The sequence below is a fragment of the Castor canadensis genome, chromosome 6 (genome assembly GCF_047511655.1).
Source record: "Castor canadensis chromosome 6, mCasCan1.hap1v2, whole genome shotgun sequence".
NCBI classification, from domain to species: Eukaryota; Metazoa; Chordata; class Mammalia; order Rodentia; family Castoridae; genus Castor; species Castor canadensis.
Window position 1 is genome coordinate 17,226,527 of NC_133391.1, and position 18,580 is coordinate 17,245,106.

At 43.7% G+C, this 18,580-nt stretch overlaps 1 protein-coding gene and 1 pseudogene across 1 annotated transcript in view; both read right to left on the minus strand.

Annotated features, from left to right (window-relative positions):
* The window catches only part of Vkorc1l1 (vitamin K epoxide reductase complex subunit 1 like 1), a 58,323-nt gene extending 53,123 nt beyond the window's left edge, over nt 1–5,200 (minus strand). The window contains exon 1 of the mRNA XM_074075797.1: nt 4,953–5,200. Coding sequence (XP_073931898.1) covers nt 4,953–5,146 — 194 coding nt within the window. The 5' untranslated portion in view covers nt 5,147–5,200. The remainder of the gene's footprint in view (nt 1–4,952) is intronic.
* A 12,522-nt stretch (nt 5,201–17,722) lies between these two features.
* On the minus strand, nt 17,723–17,897 carry LOC141424362 (U2 spliceosomal RNA; annotated as a pseudogene).
* Between the last annotated feature and the right edge of the window lie 683 nt (nt 17,898–18,580).

Sequence of the window (18,580 nt, forward strand, 5' to 3'; positions counted from 1 at the left end):
TAGTGCACAGTCATCCAGATTTACTTCTTCCTGAACTTTCTATCCCTCTTATATTGACTTCATACTGCTTCTGACATTTGTGTACCAAGAAACAATGGTAACCTAGCCCTCTGCATTTCTTACACTCATCTGAATTAGTTGAAAGTATTAGAAATTTTCTTTCACACACTAGCAGTTATTAACATTTCACTAAATATGAATAAAAGCACTTATAAGTATTATGGTGATGTGAAGAATGCTAAGCAAAAAGCAAGCTACAGGTCAGAATGTATGACATCCCCATGTTCAAAAAAAGCAGTGGAAAAAACACGGTTGTCTTTAAATGGCTCTGGGAAGTTTCCTGGCTGTCTAAGAAGAGGAAGAAGTACATTTCTGGGTGAAGGGGTGTAAAGACTTCACTGCGTATGCTGTGTATCTTTCAAATATGAAGCAGCAAATAAATTACCTACACGAGAACTCATTTAAAAGATGAGTTGGTAGGGGGGGACTCTAAAGCAGTACTCTGCTTTTTTTTTTTTTTTTTTTGTAACACTTAGTATTTCTATATAAGCCAGGCTGTCCTGGAACTCATGATGTGCCTCCCAACTGCTGGGATTAGAGGCTTGTGCCACCATACCTGATTTAAAGTACTACTCTGGGAGCCAGGCTTCTAATCTCAATCTGCCAGTACTTGTGTTACCCTGGGCAAGTCATAAACCCTGAGTCTCTGCTGAACAAATTTCTAGTCTATTCTAATTCTGAAAGTGTATTATCTCATGGGGGATGGGTAGAAATAGATGATATTTTTTAAGATATGAGAGAGACCGAAGTCTAACGTTTTGTAAAACAAGGACATTTTACGTAGACTTAATGATTTTTCAAATAATACTTAGTTTTAAGAACTATAGAACTGTCAAGCCTATTATCTTCAAGATTATTTGTACTATTTTACAAAGAAAACCTTCTTGGAAATGGGATAATACTTATAAGAAATACCTATAAAAATACTGTACATACTTTTTTTCTTTTGCACTATTTCTGAAATTGTTTGAAATGGTCTTTAAGTCTTGACACTATACTATTAAGTAAGCAATATACTAAAACAATTAATGTTTTAATACATAATGACTAAAGCCAAAAAATGTACCTACTTAAAAGCATGTATTATCAGCACTGCAAAAAAAAAAGTAACATCTCCAATCAGTAACACTAATTGAGTACATACTTTTATGTCAGGTAAATTCTGATGTCATCTTTAATCCTAACATTCACATGGCAACACGGGTTTTAATACCCCTACTTAACGTGAGGAGAAATGGAAGCCCCATGAAAATAAGTGACTGCTTGAGGTGTCACAAGTCTCAGAAGTGGCACAGACAGAACCCCACCAGAGTCTCTGGATTTAAGCTCAGTGCACCAAGCCAAGGCACAGGAAGTGCTTCCTTAATGTTGACTAGCAGGCAGGCACAGGTCTGCAGCAGGATTTTAATCAATTCGTGTGAAAATGAAGAAAAATAACAAGAAAGAAAACTTTTCAAGAAAGGATAAATAATTCCATTTAAAGATTTCTTATTCTGAGATACTGCTCTTTCAATTGTTTGAGCTAAGTATCTTTTTAAATGAAATGATGTTGGGAATAGACACTGGTGGTATGAGTTACTGTTGCTGTTTTTATTGACTGTATTTAATAGAATAAAAAACTGGTAATCCTACTCCCAATTTGGGGGAAAATATTTCTTTCGAAATCTAAGTCTGTAACTGCTCTGTTATGCAATTATAATTCCCAAATACTAGACAACTTTATACAAGACACCCCCCTAATCAAGACTGCCTCACAATGTTTACTCTATGCTACTTGAATTAGAAAACGTAAGAAATAAGAAGTGAGAATAAAGTGAGTTTAAGTAATTCAAAATCACAAGTTAACATTGGATCCTACGAGAGGACTTTCCTCAGGAGCTTTCTTATCTTTAAACTTTTTTCATCCTTTACACTTACTTCTACTAACTCCTGGCTCAAACTGTCTTTTCCTAAAATAGTTGCATGTTTGAATACTGCTGAGTATGCCAATCAATATTCAAACAAAAGGAACTAACCTGAGGTCTCCCATATTCTGCCTTCATATAAAGACTTCAGTGGGGAAAACAGGTGGCCCATGCCTGTAATCCTAGCTACTTAGGAGGCAGAGATCAGGAGGTTCAAGGTTCAAAGCCAACCTGGACAAATAGTTTGTGAGCCCCTATCTCGAAAAAATCCTTCACAAAAAAGGACTGGAGTGGCTCAAGGTGTAGGCCCTGAGTTCAAAACCCAGCACCACACACACACACACAAAATAAAAACCCAACTTATTTCTCCTTGTCAAAAACCTTTAATGTTTATTCTAGCCACTTCCAAAAGAAAATCAGTTTATAAATCAGACTTAGGCTGCTTTAATTTCTAAACCACTGTTAAGTACACACACCACACACACAAAAATATGAATATACTTTATAAGCTGACTGATCAAACTGGACAAATTTCTTGGAAGTAATTTTATTGAGGCAAAGAACTTACTTTATTGATCATATTAGAATATTTTATTTCTTATCCTATCCTTTGGCAAGCACCAAATTTAAAGCACTTCATGTACAGTGCTGTATAGTGAAACAGTAGTTTCAATTACAACATGCTGAATTCATACTTGGAACTATAAAGAGGTAGTTACTTTTAGTCTGACATACTTTTAAACACTTTTAGAATGTTAGCTGATACTTAAAATTATTTATAGTCTTTATGAAAACCCATTTGATGAAAACCTGTGTCTTGCAGTATAAATAACAAATCTTATTTATTAAAAGATTCAAAAGCAGTCTTTTTAAGAACTTATACAGTAAATTACTTTTTACATCCCCAAGTACTAAAAAGCCCATTAAATTTTTTAAACTGCATGCTTCATGAAAAGCTAAAATGGATAATTCTGTCTAAATTTCATATTAATCTAATATCAAAAGTTATTTATATTTTGTAAATACTTGAATACTTGAAATATGTGCTGCATCTTTTCAGTATGTATTTATTTATTCAAGTAATTTGGGATGTGTGCTACTTTTTAAAAGCACCTTCTAAAAGTAAAAATACCATAAAAATGTCTGCATAAAACACATTCCGTGGTTCCTGAAGAGTAGCTGAGAGTCTAATAAGATTTAACTTGGTTAGAAATAACCAACAAGTTTGGTCACACTGTAAACAAGTGTATTTTGCACTTTAATACCTACATTTGAAATGTATTTAAAAATGTTTAATGCAGCCTCAGTGGTAATTTTTTCTCCTAAAGCTACAGAAATTTGGTTTAAGAGTAAATGAAGAGGGTGGGGGGGAGAGGGAGGGGCGGAGAGAAAGGGGGGGGAAGGGAGGAGAAATGACCCAAACATTGTATGCACATATGAATTAAAAAAAAAAAAAGAGAAAATGAGATAAGAGTACCTGGGTCATGAAAAAGGCTAAGTGGAGCCAGGCGCTGGTGCTTCACCCCTGTAATCCCAGCTACTCAAGAGAAAGAGATCAGGAGGATCTCAGTTCCAGGCTAGTTCTGACAGAGTTCAAGACCCTATCTCGAAAACATCCATCACAAAAAAAGGGCTCAAGTGGTAGAGTGCATGCCTAGTGAGCATGAGGCCCTGTGTTCAAATCCCATGGGGGGGGGGGCGGCGGGGAGACTAAGTGGAAAAGATCAGCAGTCCAAGTTTGCAAACAGGAACAAGACAAGCTGCAATGCTACTGGTTTATGCAATTATCAATATGTGGGTCAAAGCCACGTGTGGTGTCACGCCAGCACTCCGGAGGCTGAAGCAGGAGGATCAAGAGTTCCAGGCTAGCCTGGGCTACACAGCTGACCCGGTCGCCAAAAAAAAAAAAAAAAATCGGGAGGGGGCGAGGGTAGAAGAATGTGGGTAAAAATAAACTAGTACATTTCTTTTACCCATCAACAGGAGGGGAAAAAAACTTCAAATGTGATTTCTGTGAATAAACATAAAAATATTAGGGATAGTAAGTCTCTATGTGAATTACAAACAATCCATTTTGAAATCATCACTTTCATTTTTGCTGAGTTTTTCAACGACACCCGCCCCCGAATTTTAAAAACTGCTTGTTTTCACAGCAATTTATCTAGGATTATTTGGTGCATTAAAAGAAAATGTAATAGAAAATCAATTACATTTTTAAAAAAACTTAAAAATTATCCGTAGAACAAACCAGTTTAGCAAAGTGTGTACTCGTACTCACTCATCAACAAACGTTTAGCACTCATCCTAAAGCCCAAAACACCGTCGCTTCACATTTACATCCTCATCTTTTACACTCTCAATTAAAACTTCAACTAGATCCAAAACTCTGGCCATCCCCCTCCCCCGCCCCTTCCAGAGCACGCACTGGAATTCACAAGGGCGAATGCAAGCAGAAATCAGGTTAAGTGCCGGGATTTCCTTCCCGACTACAGTCAAATTCGTGCTTGCCCGCAAATGTCACCACCGTGTCCAGAAGTCTGCAAATTCTCCTTCGAGTACAAAGAGGCCTAAGCACGGAAACACCTGTCCTAGCAGCAGGAAGGCGCTGGGAACAGCAACCCGAGGGAGCTCCCTACCCTGGCCGCACGGCCCGGGGCGGGAGCGGCGGCGGGACCCCGGCCTCGGTGTCCGCCAACCCCAATCCCCGGAGCCGGGTCCACGCCCCCGGCCCGCTCCCACCGCCAGCCCCAGCAGAGCTGTCAGGCGAGCCGAGCCGGGACCCGCCCTCCGCTCGCCCCGCGCCGGCCTCGGGCTGCGCTCAGCCTGCCACCTCATCCCGTCGCCGGCCTGGCCCGCCCGCCTGCCCCGCACCCCGGCGGCCTGGGCCCCTGCGGCCCCCCGCGGCCCGCGGCCCGCGGCCCGCCGCCCCCAGGCCCGAGCCCCACGCGCGCCCAGCCCCCGCCCTCGGCCCGCTCCCCCGCCGGCTACCTGGAGGCCAGAGCGGCCGAGCACTTCACCCAGGGCCCCAGGTCGCAGAGGGCCCGGTGCTCGGGGTCCCGCTCCTTCTCCCGCTCCACGTGGTAGGCGTAGATGGAGAGCAGGATCCCGGCGGCGCACACTGCATACCGGGCCACCCGCTCCCACCGCGGCACCGACACTCTCAGCAGGACGGGCGCCGCCATCTTCCCCCCTCCGCCGCCGCCGCCCTCCGCCTCCACCTCAGCCGCCGCCGCCCGTCGGGGCCCGACCCAGCCGCCGCCGCCGCCGCCGCCACCGCCTCCGCTGCCGCCGCCGCCGCCACCGCCGCCGCCGCGCCCCATTGGCTTGGTCGCCTCCTCCGGGCCCCGCCCCCACAGGCGCGCGGCCCAACCGCCCCGAAAGGAGTGAGCCGGGCGGGGCGGGGAAGGCGCGCGCGGGCGCCGAGAGAGGGGGCGGAGCGCGCAACTGCCGGCGAGCCAAGCGGTCGGGCGGAGACTGAGGCGGCGGGACGCTCGGTGGGCGGGGTGAGAACGTGGGGGCGTGGCTAGGGGAGGAGAGGGGCGGTGCGGGAGGGTCTTAGCCTACTAGGGCGACGAATATGTTTCAAAGCTACCACTGTGTGTGACTGCGCCAGCCCTTGGCCCCAGCGCGACAATCAGTCGCCATCCCTTTTCCCGTTTTCGTCGTTATCACTAGATATTTCTGACCCAATCCAAATTAACCCTGGTCAATGAGCGGAACTGCAAAGCCACGCGTCCCTGACGTGATCTCCCCCAGGCACCACCTCCAAGCACTTTGTGTTCAACATGTGAAAAACTTTTTTTAAGTGTGCACAACTATTTCTAATAAAAAACAAAAAAACAAAAACAGCCTGGCGCCGGTGGCTCACGCCTGTAATCTTAGCTACTCAGGAGGCAGAGATCAGGAGGATCGCAGTTTGAAGCCAGCCTGGGCAAACAGTTTCCGAGACCCTATCTCGGAAAAACCCATCACAAACAAGCGCTGGTGGAGTGGCTCAAGGTGTAGGTCTTTAGTTCAAACCCCAGTACCGCGGGCTGGGGAAGTGGCTCAAATGGTAGAGCGCCTGCCTAGCAAACCCCAGTACCGCAAAAAAATAATAACAATAATTAAAATTAAAATTAAGAACACATTGGGCTGGAGCAGTGGCTCAAGCGATAGAGTGCCTGCTTTGCAAGCTGGAATCCCTGAGTTCAAACCTTCGTCCTGCTAGGGGGAAAAAAAAAATCAAAGTGATTTAATGAACAACTTCTCCGTAAGAGGAATGTGACATGGCTTAACATAATTCATATAGCAGAAATATAAAGATGAACTAAAAAAATTGGGACAAAGAAAAAGATTAAAATGAAAGACCAGGAGTATGGACACAGATAAGCAGGCCATAGGGGCTTGCACAGCTATGGAAATTGACCCATAACTTCCATTCCGAGCTTCCTGGTAGCCAAAACTGAAGGGGACACATATGTCAGTGAATCAGTCTATAAGAAGAAACATGTTGTCTCCTGGAGATCACTGTGTTGACTTTTCTTAAGGTGGTAATTGTCAGGGTTTGTAATGTACTATGGTGCATTGTTTGGTCTTTTTTTTTTCCCCTCTTTCCACCTGTTTCGATCTTTCTTTAGCGTGCTTGTGTTTTCCTATGAGCTCCTGGAAGTGTACCTGTGTTTTTGTACCCCATATGCGTGTTTGCTACGTTGCTTTAATTCTGAGAGCTTAGATAAACAAAGCATCATTCTGTTAAAAAAAAAAAAAGAAGAAGAAGAAGAAGAAACATGCTGGGTTTTTTGTTTTGTTTGTATGTGTGTGGAGGGAGAAGGGGACTGGGGTTTGAACTCAAGGATTCATGCTTGCAAAGCAGGTGCTCTACCATTTGAGCCACACCTTCAGTCCATTTCACTCTGCTTATTTTGGAGATGGACTATTCATGAACTTTTCACCTGGCTAGCCTCAAACCTTGGTCCTCCCTAAGTCAGCCTCCCAAGTAGCTAGGATTACATATGTGAACCACCAGCGCCAGCTAAACACACTGTTCTTGGGGATGTTAGCTTTTCCCTGGTTGCAGCCCCCAAGTTTTCAGGAGTTTTATATTATATAATGACTTTGAAGAATAAGCAATATACTTATATTAGCTCTCCATTGTTGGGTAACAAATTATCCCAAACTGAAGAATAAAATAAAAAGTTATTTTCTCACAGTATTTGTGGGTCAATCTGAGTACAGTTTAGCTATAAGCTCTGGCTGAGGATCTATTTATTTCTCTTCTCTCTCTCTCCCCTCCCACTCCCCCCATCCTCTGAGGCATGGAGTTATCTTCAGGCTTGAGAATCCTCCAAGTTCACTTATAGTCACTTAGTAGGCCTCTCACTATCGGCTAGGAACCTCACTTCCTTGTCACTTTGACCTCTCCAGAAGCAGCAACTGGTCTCCAGCCAGAACAAAGAATTAAAAGAAAGAGGATTGGAGGTGTGGTAGAGCACCTGCCTACAAGCACAAAGCTCTGAGTTCAAATCCCATTTCAGAGAGAGGGAGAGAGAGAGAGAGAGAGAGAGAGTTGTAGCTCAGTGCAACTTGCTTAGTATATATTGGTTCAACTCCAGAAAGACGTTACACACAGTCTTTGTGTAATGTGATCTCAGAAATGGTCTCCGTCACTTTTGCACATTCTAGTTCTTAGAAGATGGTCCCAAAATCCAGAACACACTCCAAGGGAGCTGATTACATGGAGCACAGATATCAGAAGGAGCGGGTTAAAGGTTGTCTCCTACAGTCTTCCGTGAGATCTCCACTCTCACCCCTAATGGTTTTCATAAATCATTGTGGGGCTGGAGGAGTGGCTCAAGTCATAGAGCACCTGCCTAGCAAGTGTGAGGACCTGAGTTCAAACCCAAGTTGCTGCCAAAAGAAGAAAGAAAAGAAAGGAAGGAAGGAAGGAAGAAAGAAAAAGATTAAGATACAGGCTCACACCTGTAATCCCACCTATTCATGAGGCAGAGATCAGGAGGATCGCAGTTCGAAGCCAGCCCAGGCAAATAGTTCTGGAGATCCTATCTCAAAAAAACCCACCAAAAAAAAAAGGGGTGGTGGAGTGGCTCAAGGTATAGGCCCTGGGTTCAAACCCCAGCACCGCAAAATAAAAATAATAAAATAAAAAATAAAATAAATGATTGTGCTATACACCCCTCTTTCTGGATTCCTTTACTCAGCTAATGAGAATGATTGATCCTCTGTGTTCTTTCACTTGTCATTATGTTTGTGAGAGTTATTCATTGTTATTATACATAACGAATTATTAATTTTCATTCTGGATCAAACCCATTGTATGAAAAACTACAATTTTATGGTTATTTTATGATAGGCATTAGCACAGTTTTAGCTATGATGACCAAAGAAGCTGCTATGAACATTGTATAAATGTCTTTTGGTGGACATCAGTCTTCATTTCTATTGGGGATTTATCAGGATTGGAATTACTGAGTGTGACAGTATTAGCGAATTCTACCTATGTCAATTCAGGTGTTCCAAGAAGCAAACTCCAGTTCTGGAGAGAGAGAGAAGAAGAAGAAGCAAGGAGAGCTTCCAGACCACAGGACAGGTTTGACAGCTGGGAGAGCTCTACAGTCTCAGCCATATTGGTCAGGGAAGACTGACCATTACAGAGCTGTCTACAGCAGGCATGGCCCAAATCTAGCACTCTTGCTGTGAGCGGTCATTGGCTGGGAGAGGCTGGGGTAGCATGGCATCAAAGGAACACTGTGGTGGCCTCAAAGGTGCGGCAGCTGGAGGCTGGCCAGTCAGCCCCCATGGAGCAGGTTTGCTGAAGAGATGTGAGAGTCAGGCACCACCATGGGGGCCACCACACTACCAAACAGTTTTCTCAAGTGGTTGCTCCAATGTATGAGGGTTAGTGTTACCAGTGCTTTTAGTTTAAGACACTTTTTTTTGGTGGTACTGAGGTTTGAACTCGGAGCCTCAAACTTGCTAGATAGGCGCTCTACTACTTGGGCCACTCCCCTAGTCCTTTGTGCTTTAGTAATTTTGGAAATATGGTCTTGTGTTTTTGCCCAGGCATATTGTCCTATTTACACCTCCCGTGTAACTGAGATGAGGTGTGTGCCACCATGCCCAGCTATTCGTTGAGATGGGAATCTCACAAATTTTTTGCCTGGGCTGGCCTCGACCAAAAATCCTCTTGATCTCTGCCTCCTGAGTAGCTGGGATTACAGACATGGGCCACTGTGCTAGACTAGTTTCAGACATTTTGGTGGCTCTGTAGAGGGAGTTAATCATTTTTAAAAGTTGTAACTGGGGAGGTAGCCAGTGCTTGCCTAGCATTAGTGAGATTGCCTGAGTTCCATGGCCAGCACTGCCAAAAAAAATAAATTGCCTTTCCCTGACTAGTGAATTTCAGCACCTTTTTTTTTTCAGTACCGGGGTTTGAACTCAGGGCCTTCACCTTGAGCCACTCTACTAGCCCTACTTTTGTGATGGGTTTTTTCAAGGCAGGGTCTCACAAACTATTTTCCTAGGCTGGCTTTGCACCTCGATCTTCTATCTCCTGAGTACATAGGATTACAGGTGTGAGCCACCAGCAACTAGCTTCAGCACCTTTTCATATGCTTTATTAATTGCTTAGCTCTTTTTTTGTCAAGTGCCATGAAAGTCTTTAGTGCACTTAAAAATTAGTTGTCTGTCATCTTCTTATTGGTTTAAGAAGTTCTTTTTTAAGGCTAGGTGTGGTTGCTCACACTTGTAATCCTGGTTACATGGGAGGTAGAGATAGGAGGACCCAGGTTTGAGACCAGCTTGAAAAAAAAAAAAAAAAAAAAAGCTAGTGAGACTCTATCACCAAAAGCAAGGTAGGCATGTTGGGTGGTGTAAGTCTGTACTCCCAGCTACATGGGAGGCAAAGGTAAGAGGATTCCAATCTAAGACTGGCCTGGGCAAAAATGTTCTTTTTTTGCAGTAGAGAGAATTGAACCCACAGCCTTGAACATGCTAGGCAAGTGCTCTATCACTGAACAACACCCCCAACCCAAGAAGTTCTTTATGTTTTCTTACTGAAGTGTCTTTTGTCAGGTATGTGTTTTGCAGGTATCTTCTAGTACTCTATGGCTTGTCTCTGTCCTTTTTTTTTTGTGGTACAGGGATTTGAACTCAGGGCCTCACACTTGCTAGGCAGACATTCTACCACTTGAGCCAGTCTGCCAACCTATTTTGTGTGTGTTGGATATTTTTGAGATAGGGTCTTATGAACTATTTGCCTGGGCTGGCTTCAAACCAGGATCCTCCTGATCTCTGCCTCCTGAGTAGCTGGGATTACAGGCGTGAGCCACCGGCATCCAACCCTCTGTCCTCTCTTAACATTGATATTTGGTAAATAACAAAAACATATTTCTTTGAATTCCCCACAGACATTCCACTACCTCTCACCTTGGAATTTTCAGACAAACATGACTTGTTCACAGCTCTGGGATGCAGGGAACTCCCATCCAATGATTATGGAAATAAAGGCTGAGATGTACAGAGCAATCTCTTAGTCAAACATTTTAATGAAGGAAAAAGGAGTCGAGGAAAAGGATTCACAGGACCAGTGGTGGAAGGGCTGGTGGAGTGGCTCAAGTGGTAGAGTGCCAGCCTAGCAAGCACAAAGCCCTGAGGTGAAACCCCAGTAACGCTTTAAAAAAAAAAAAGGACCGGTGGTGAGAGCATTTTTATCGGGTTATTGGAGTGGCCTGAGTTCTGGTAATTTCTGTTGGTCATGAGGATGGTATTTCTAATGCATGTCTTCCTCATATTTTGAGGAGATTTTTCTGTGTGTAGAACACAGATGATTGGCCTCTTCCTTCTTGGAGACATCATGCACCCCGCCTTCACCTGATGGGTTTTTCCCTTGTGATAAGAAGATGAAAAACAGGTACATTCCATACATTGCTGATGAGGGAGGAAAGAGACTCTTGGTGGGTAACAGGTTACAGATAAAAGGCATGAGAATCTATTGTCCCTTGTCCCTGTGGTGGTCCCTACTTCTATTTCAGTACTACCAAAAACCCTACTCACGGACCAGAGACTCAGATCTCCACAACACTTGCTCTCATGTTATCTCTCTCTCTCTCTCTCCCTCTCTCTTCACTTTTAAGGGTTGATTTTGTTCTCTTAGGCCAACTTTTTTTTTTTTTTTTTGTGGAACTGGGGTTTGAACTCAGGATTTTGAGCTTGCAAAGCAGGCACTCTGTCACTTGAGCCACACCTTCAGTCCATTTTACTCAGGTTATTTTAGAGATGGGGGTCTCGTGAACTATTTGCCTGGGCTCAAACTGAGATCCTCCTCCACCTCAGCCTCCCAAATAGCTAGGATTACAGGTGTGAGACACCAGGGTCCCATCTTTCAGGTAAGTGTTTTGGATACAGAAGAGCAGTCTCCAGTAGTTCTCCCATTTTGTGTCTCTATTTTCTCCAAAACAACTGTTAGATAAAATTTATAGAAGCGCCTTGTTTTGGGCTGAGCCTCTTGCACCAACAGAACAAAATGGAGTTTCTCTTGCTCATGTTCTATATCATCAAACAGAAACTAAGTTGTTTATCTGAACTTGCAAGAAATCAGGAGAAAGATAATAGCCATATTCCCAACCAGGCCAGTTCTAGTCTGTGTGATAAGGAAGTCTCCATGCTTTAACCCTTATGGGGGAAATTAACCTAAAGTAATGTACTTACCAATCTGCTTTTTGTATTGTGCTGTTTCCTTGTTCCTGCTCAAGCTACCTTATAAAAACAAGCTGTTCTGCCAAAAGTGCCCTTATATAAGTCTTTAGATGAGGCCAGGTATGCTGGCTCATGCCTGTAATTCCAGCTAGCCAGGAAGTAAAGATAGGAGGATTGCAGTCTGAGGCCAGCCCCAGGCAAAAACATGAGACCCTATCAAAAAAAAGGGCTGGAGGTGTGGCTCAAACTGAAGAGTGCCTGCCTAGCAAGCATGAAGCCCTGAGTTTAAACTCCCATACCAAGAAAACCAAAACAAAAACCAAAAAACCTAAACTGAGTATGGTGACACATGCATGTAATTCCAGCTGCTCAGGAGGTAGAGGTAGGAGGATCAAGGTCTGAGCTCAGCCAGGGCAAAAGCATGAGACTTTTATCAAAAAACAAACTAAAGCAAAAAGGGCTGGGGCATGGCTCAAGTGACAGATAGCAAGCAAAAGCCTGAGATCAATTACTGATAACACATGCACACACACACACACACACACACACACACACACACACACACACACACACAAAACTGTAGAAGAGAAACTGCTGCCCAACTCATGAATCTGTAATAAAAGCCATGTGTAGCTAAGATCTTAAATGTCCCCCAAAGGCCCACATGGTAAAAGCTTGGTCCCTACCCTGGGGCACTATTGGGAGGTGGTGGAACCTTTAAAAGGCAGGCCTAATGGAAGGACATTAGGTCATTGGAGGTGTGCTCTTAAAAGGGATGTTAGGACCCTGACCCCACCCCTTCCTCTCTCTTTTTTTCTTCCCAATTGCCATGAGGTGAGCAGCTTTGCTCCATGGTGTACTCCCACCATGATGTCTTGCCTTGCCACATGCCCAAAACAATGGAGTTAACCAACCATGGACTGAAATCTCCAAAACTATGAACCCAAATAAGTCTTTCCTCCTTAAAGTTGATCATCTCAGGTATTTTGTCACAGCTGCCAAAAGCTAACACAAAGCAACTGAATCTAAAACTTAATTTGTTGAGCAGAGTGTGGGTGGTTCACGCCTATAATTCTAACTACTCAGGAGGCAGAGATAAGGAGAATCAAAAAGCCACCCTGGACAAATAGTTCATGAGACCTTATCTTGAAAAAACCCAATATAAAACAGGGCTGGCAGAGTGGCTCAAGTGTTAGAGTGCCTTTCTAGCAAGCATGAAGCCCTGAGTTCAAACACCAGTGCCACCAGAAAAAAATTGTCTTTTGACAGATCCTTTGATTCCAATGTTAAAAATACTGGTGAAGAATTCTGACAGATGGACCAACCTAGGTCCTTGTAGGTAGAGAGAAAGAATGTTGAGATGGCAGCCCTGAAAGATCCACAGGTTAGATTCCATGAAGGACCAGTCTTCCCAAAGAACAAAAAAGTATTGTCCCAGAAGCTGAAAGTGGTATCTGGGGGGACAGAGCAGGAAGCAAGGGCTGGGAGTGTAGGTAAGTGGTACAGTGAGGCTCTTGTTTGATCCCCAGCACTGCAAAACAAAATGCAGGAGGCTAATTCATTCATTTATTCCACAAATAATTGAGTGCCTGCTGTGTGCCAAGCATGGTTTCAAGGTTGAACCTACAAGCCCTTGTCTCACAGAGTTTGTGTTCTGGGGGGATGCCTGTGAGATGTCCATATCGGAGGCTCCCAAAGGACAACTCCTGTTTAGTTCCTCTACTGCCAGACAGGGATAGCTAGTCATTAGCCTTTTTGTAATGCCAGGCAACAGCTAGGGCTTCCTGTGGCTGGTGGGCACAGTTCTGGAAGGTCCCTTTGTGTTAATCCATGTTAGCTGAGTATAGAAGCTCATTCCTGTCATCCTAGCTACTCAAGAGGCAGAGATCAGGAGGATCGCAGTTTGAGGACAGCCCCATGAAAACAGTTCAAGAAACTCTATCTTGAAAATACCCAACACACACACAAAAAGGGCTGGTGTGGTGGCTTAAGTAGTAGAGTGCCTGCCTAGCAAGCATGAGGCCCTGAGTTCAAATCCCAATACCACCAAATGGGAAAAAAGGGATGTAAATGTCAGGATTGGTACATGGCTGGAAACCTCATACATTGCTGGTAGTGATATGAAATGGTTCAGCCCCTGGAAAAACAGTTTGACAGTTCCTCAAAGTGTTAAACATTATCAGGCACCAGTGGCTCATGCGTGTAATCCTATCTACTTGGGAGGCAAAAATCAGGAATATCAGTAGAATTGCAGTTCAAAGCCAGCCTGGGAAAATACTTTCAGTGACCCTATCTTGAAAAATACCCACCCCAAAACAGGGCTGAAAGAGTAACTCAAGTGGTAGAGCTCCTGTCTAGCAAGGGTGAGGCCCTGAGTTCAAACCCCAGTGCTGCCAAAAGAGAAAAAGAGTTAAACAGAGAAGTATGGCATGATTCAGTAACTCCACTCCTAGGTGTACACACAAGAGAATTGAACTCCTCCATCTGCATCAACACCTGTACCTGAAATTCATAGCAATATTATTCTTTCAAAGCAGAATCTTGCTATGTACCCTATGAAGGCCTTGAACTTGTGATCCTCCTGGCTCTACCTCCCAAATGCTGGGATTACAGGTATGCACTACCATGCTCAGTAGCTTTAACCTTTCTTTTTTTGGTGGGGGTGGTTCTGGGGCTTGAACTCACAGCCTTGTGCTTGCTAGGTAGGAGCTCTACCACTGGAGCCATGCCCCCAGCCCTTTTTACTTAAGTTTGTTTTTGATAGTTTCTCATGCTTTTCCCTAGCCTAGCCTCCTCCTCCTCTCTCCACCTATTGAGTAGCTGGGATTGTAGGCACATGCCACCATGCCCTGCTTCCTGTGCTGGTTTTAAGGTCTCATTTTCATCAACACCTGAAGATGTGCATTATGTTCTGCCAAGCTCAGCTGTGTTTAAGCTTTTCTTTTTTTTTCTCTAGGATATTTTACCCGTTTTTCTTTTTCTTTCTTTTTTTTGTATTTGCACAAAATGGAAGATCTGTGTAGGCTCAACTTTCCATGTCAGAATCAGAAATCCAAAAAGGTTTAACATTTTTTTTGTGTGTGTGTGTACTGGGGTTTGAACTCAGGGCCTGTACCCTTGCTAAGCAGGTGTTCTACCACTTGAGCCACTCCGCCAGCCTCCAAAAAGTTTTGTACAAGCTTCTTCAGTGATTTCCGGCTTGCTTTGAATTGGAATTCTGTGCTCTCTATTCTCTGCTAACATGTTGGAAATCGTAATAAGGATAGTGCAGGACCCCAGAGGTATGGCAATAGCTGGCTAGAAATCTTTCTATAGCACAGTGTGAAAGCCCAAAGTCTCCCAGGGCCCTTCAGGGAAACAATAAAATGATAGCCTATTGAGAGGAGATTAGTATGTTATTTTCACACTCAAAGGATAATGGATTCTGTCAGTAAGAGAAACACATTGGTTTTTAAACTGGATGAGGCCAATAAACATCCTTGATACAACAGATGGCCTGCTGCTGACCCTCCAGGCGAAGAGGCCTCCACTGAGCACATTACTACAGGACAGATGATATAGTTAAATGTCCCGCCAGACACGCCTGTAATGCCAGCACTCAGGAGGCTGAAACAGGAGGCTTTTAAGTTTGACACCAGTCTGGCCTACATACTGAGACCCTGTCTCTAAATAAATACATACATACAGACTTAAATTCATAAATAAATAAATAAACCCTGTGCCATGAACCAAGATACAGAGAATTCAGATTTTACAACCCTAAAACCTAATGGGTATTATACTTATTTAGGTCTGTCTTCAAAGGCCAAAGCTGCTTGTTTTGTTAACTACTGTTTTGGTCTCTGGAACAGGGCCTGACCACAGAGTAGTGTATACCCAGCAAGTGCATTTTTTTTTTTTTTTTTTTTGCTGAACTGGGGTTTGACCTCAGAGCCTCACACTTGCTAGGCAGGCACTCTTACCATGTGAGCCACTCTACCAGCCCTTTTATGATGGGTTGATTTTTTTTTTTTTTTTGAGATAGAGTCTTGGGAACTAATTGCCCTGGCTGGCTTTGAACTTTGATCCTCCTGATCTCTACCTCCCGACTGGCTAGGATTACAGGTGTGAGCCACTGGCACCCTGTGAGGCTGCAGTATTTAGATCTTCTAGTCAGTTCAGGCCTTAGCCACTTGTCAACAGCATTTACCAGACATGGGGCTAAAAAAGACTGTGAAGTGACTCCAGCCCCAGCCAGCACAACAGATCCCCTTGTGAAAATAACTTAGCTGAACCCAGGCGACGACTAGAACCATGGGAAAAAAAATAAAAATTGTTTTAAGCTTCTAAAGCCATGAGGCTATGGACCAACGGTGACTTTCTACCTCTGATTTTCTGCCTCACCAAACCTCATCTCTCCTTGGAGTCCTGTTCTGCCTTAACTATTTTCCCCACGGACCCAGGTTGGAATATCTCCATGATCTTCATGGAGAGTCCTGGACCATTTTTCATCTTCTCTTGTAGAGCCTACATGTCTATGCATTCTTCAGCATTCTATTCCCTTGAATACTCAATGTCTTGTGTGACTGTAGCAAACCCTGACTTTAAGAGTCCCCCCTCCCTAAGGGTTTCTGAGATTCTCCAAGAAGGCACACATGCTACCCAAAAAGAAATGAGTTAATTTGCCCAAGGCTCATTCAACCCATCAATGCAGCTAAATACCAGCCAGACCTGACTTTACCTGCACACCGAGCTCTTCCTTTTCTTGCATTTTTATTCACTATATGGAACAAATAATTAGTGTGCATGCTTTCTATTTAAAGTAAATCATATAACAAAAATCCTGCTGAGGTCCTGAATTTCTTGGTAGGATAATGTGTCAAAAGTAGTTATGCACTAGGTGCTGGTGGCTCACGCCTGCAATCCTAGCTACTCAGGAGGCAGAGATCAGGAGGATTGAGGTTCAAAGCCAACACAGGCAAATAGTTTGTGAGACCCTATCTTGAAAAACTCATCACAAAAAAGGGGCTGGAGGAGTAGCTCAAGGTGTGGGCCCTGAGTTCAAGCCCCACTACCACACACACACACACACACACACACAAAGCAGTTATTCTCAAATATCATTCCCATGAATGTTTGTTATTTTTTTTATTTTAAAACTTCCTAGAGAATTTCCAAGATTTGTTAGGCAATTCCTCAACAAGTCACAGGAAGCACAAGAATAAATTATTTGAAATTAATTAACAGACATACACACAAAACTAATTAATAAACTGGATGTGCAGATCTGTAATCCCAGCTACTCAGGAGGCAGAGGTAGGAGGTTCATAAATTTGAGGCCAGCCCAGACAAAGCCAAGACCCTATCTGAAAAATAAGTAAAAGCAAAAGAACTGGGGGCGTGGCTCAAGTGGTATAGGGCTTGGCTAGCAAACTTGGGGCCCTGAATTCATCCCCAGTACCACAAAAATGAGAAACAACTAACAAAGGCTTTACCATGGTGTTTTGGCTTGAGTATAAAGTGTCCCCAAAGGCTCATGTGTTGAAGGCTTGGTCTCCAGCTAGTGGCATTACTGAGACATAACTGGATGAAGAGGAAATCAGCTTCAGCAATGGGTTAATCTATTGATGAGCTCATAGCCGAGCAGACTATTAGGAAGTGGGGCCTGGCTGGAGGAAGTAGGTCACTGGGGATGGGCCTTTAAAGGGTCCTGCCCATCCGTATCTTGTGCTGCTCCTTCCTGCCTGTCTCTCTCTGCTTCCTGGCTGTCAGGAGGTGAGCAGCTCTTTCCTCCACCACCCCCTTTCACCATGATGCGCTCCTCTGCTTCAAGTCTGAAAGCAATGGAGCCAGGCCACTAAGGACTGAAACCTCTGAAACTGTGAACCAATCTGTCCTTCCTCAGGTTGTTTTCTGAACCGATGAAAAATGACTAACACACCTTACTGTATAATTCAATTCGTAATCTTTCTCAGATTTAATTAGTCTTGTTAACGTAGCAAAAATTTTTAGAAGAGGCTTGTGTCTGTTAAGAACAACAGCAATTGGAGGACCCACACAGGGTACAGGAAAACTTTCTCTTTTTTTTGTGCACCGCTCCTGGAGGTACTGCAATACCAGGTCAAAGCGTGGAGTAGGCGGAACAAGCCCCATTTCATCTCCCTGTTCCAAAAATCCACTTAACATATTGTCCTCGGATAGAGGACGTATCAAGAACAGACACTACACTTGATTTTAGCCAAAAGGCTGAGAAGCGATAACCTTTCTCTTTTAAATAAGAAGCAAATTTCATAGAGCATCGAATGAGGCATTTTTGAGCATTAGAGAAAATAGTCTGGAATAAATGCAGTGCAGCTTTGGTTAAGAGGATGGGTTGAATCACAGCTCTGTGTTTCACCAGCTGTGTATCTAGCCTTCCCCTGCCTGTCTTCACCTATAAACTAGGATAGCAGGAGTGCCTGCCTTAGAGGGTTTCAGGAGGATTAAATACTTGGGGCTCCTGACACATAGGAGCCTTCAATAAATGCTAGCTATGGTTACTGCAATCCTTATCTACGGGTGGGAATGAAATGCAGCTCTGGTGAGATTAAATTCTTCTAGAAGCAGTGCCTTAAAATAAACTGCAACTTGAAAATTACAACAATCATATTCAGTAAATGCTATCCAAAATTTAACCAATCTATATTCCAATAACTCCATAAAAGAGGTCATTTAAAATGCAGATTTCTAAAAAAAAAAAAAAATGCAGATTTCTGGGTTTCATCTTTGATTCCAACACAAGGAGAAGCCTAGGAATAGTTCGCAAAAGCCTCTAGGCAATCCTTATTAGTTCTGCATTTTTTTTCTTTTTGAAATGAGGTCTTGCTATGTATCCCAGACTGTCCTCAAAGTCAATCCTCCTGCCCCAGCCTCCCAAGTAGCTGGGATTACAGGCACACAAA